Raw genomic sequence first — 1,811 nt, 5'->3', positions numbered from 1 at the left:
AGGAGAAGAGCGAGCTGAAGCTGGAGGTGGACGACATCTCCAGCAACGTGGAGACACTGGCAAAAGCAAAGGTTAGACCATACAATCGAATGTTTTTAATCTATTTCACACATTTTTAAATCAGAAAAATCCTCAACTTTCTTTAAAGACCCACTCCAATGAATATGGGGTTTTTAACATGTTGTTGCTCAGCTTAAACTCATATTTCAAGTATTTCTTTATGAAAAATATCGTATTTGGGAATTAGAAAATCTGCTGGACATGCTCTGTGCCAACAGCCGTTAACACAATAATTCCAGCAGATTCTGAAGGAGAAAAGCAGCTCAAATTATTGAAATGTTATAATAAATCAAAGAACATAAACACTGGAGCTTTGGTGTTAGCAAGTTCTTTCAATGAAATCCTATTCTAGTTTCTTCAGAAATCTTTACATTTTAAATAAAGTTTCCTCAGAGCATTTAAAGCAATCACGAGCTTCACTGGAAGAAAACTCCAAAACTCTATTTTTGCTGCTCTCAAAAAAGGTTTTTAGAAGATTTTATTCCAGCGAGAATTAAAAAATTAAACAAAAAACAGCAGTAGTTACCAGGGCGTTCTTGCATTAATCGGCTTTGCTACAACTGATTGACCGAAACATTTGTAGAAAACTCAGATTATTGGCCTTAAAATCCAACCTTATCTTTTTAATCTGGGATTTTTTTTAATCAAATCTCTCTGGTGGTGAAGGGTCAGTATTATTGGCTGTACATTAGAACTGGACTGAGTGACTCCTCCCCCCAGCCATTTCAAACAGGAAGTACCTGCTGGCTCCAAGAAGCCAAAATCCCATAGACTTCAGAGAAATAAACAGTTGTTACTCATTCTATTGGTCAGAGTAACATTTCTTGCACAGATACCTTTTTTAAACATCTTCTTGCTAATTCTCTTTTTTTTCAGGATATTTTATCTGTAGTTCAAGTTATAAACTGACCAATCAGATGCCTTAATAAAAGTAGGTGGAGCCTACTGGTCCCACATCCAACACTCAAAACGTTTGATAAATCTTGCATTATAGATGTAGGGGTTTGATCTTCCAACAAGATCACTCCTGATTGGTGAGAGTGGTTGCCATGGAAACAGTGACTGAGGCCAATTCAGACCAATCACTGCTAGTTGATGTCGACTGGTACCAACATGGTGGGTCCATATTATAAAAAAAAAATAGCGACTGAATTGACTTAATTTGGTTGGAGCATTTTCGATGAGTGACATCACACTAACTCTTTCCACTTCTCATATACAGACAATGGTCATTACAGACTTTCTGAAGGTTCTTTCCTGTTTCTGTTTTCATCTCCAAAGTTTTGGAAATTTTCCACAGTCAGGTTGAGAATTTTGACTCCCTGCACTGCAATGATGCAACACACGTCAGTACGGTGAAATACTGGAGTTGCAGCATAACCCGACCAAACCCCCATCTTTGGGGAGAAGGCAGACACTATCTTCTGCCTGAGTTCCAGTCTGCTTTCTTCACCATTTGAACTAGTTCTGACTCTTTAGCTGGTTCAGTTAAAGTCCCACTCGGATGAAAATTGTGTTTTAGGTGTTTATAACATGTTCTTTTACTCATGATGGAGGACAAATGTAAAGAAAATTAAGATTAAAATTATATTTCCGAGTATTTCTTTATTCAAATTCTTGTGACTCAGGAGCAGATGAAAAAATGCCTTTTGAAAAAGTAAGCTAATAGGAGAGAGTGTAAACAAAGGGATGATGGGAAGTGGAGGCAGACTCACTCCACACCAACAGTCCCGGCCACAGTTCAGAGGTGA

At 37.8% G+C, this 1,811-nt stretch overlaps 1 protein-coding gene across 1 annotated transcript in view; it reads left to right on the top strand.

The window, feature by feature from the left end:
* LOC112146234 (myosin-6) overlaps positions 1-1,811 on the top strand; it is a 20,587-nt gene that overhangs the window by 14,287 nt on the left and 4,489 nt on the right. The window contains exon 24 of the mRNA XM_036213063.1: positions 2-71. Within this exon, the coding sequence (XP_036068956.1) occupies positions 2-71 (70 nt within the window). The remainder of the gene's footprint in view (position 1; positions 72-1,811) is intronic.

Source organism: Oryzias melastigma, linkage group LG8 (assembly GCF_002922805.2).
Source record: "Oryzias melastigma strain HK-1 linkage group LG8, ASM292280v2, whole genome shotgun sequence".
Taxonomy (NCBI): Eukaryota; Metazoa; Chordata; class Actinopteri; order Beloniformes; family Adrianichthyidae; genus Oryzias; species Oryzias melastigma.
Note: the sequence above shows the minus strand (reverse complement) of the source record. Positions and strands in the feature narration are given on the sequence as shown.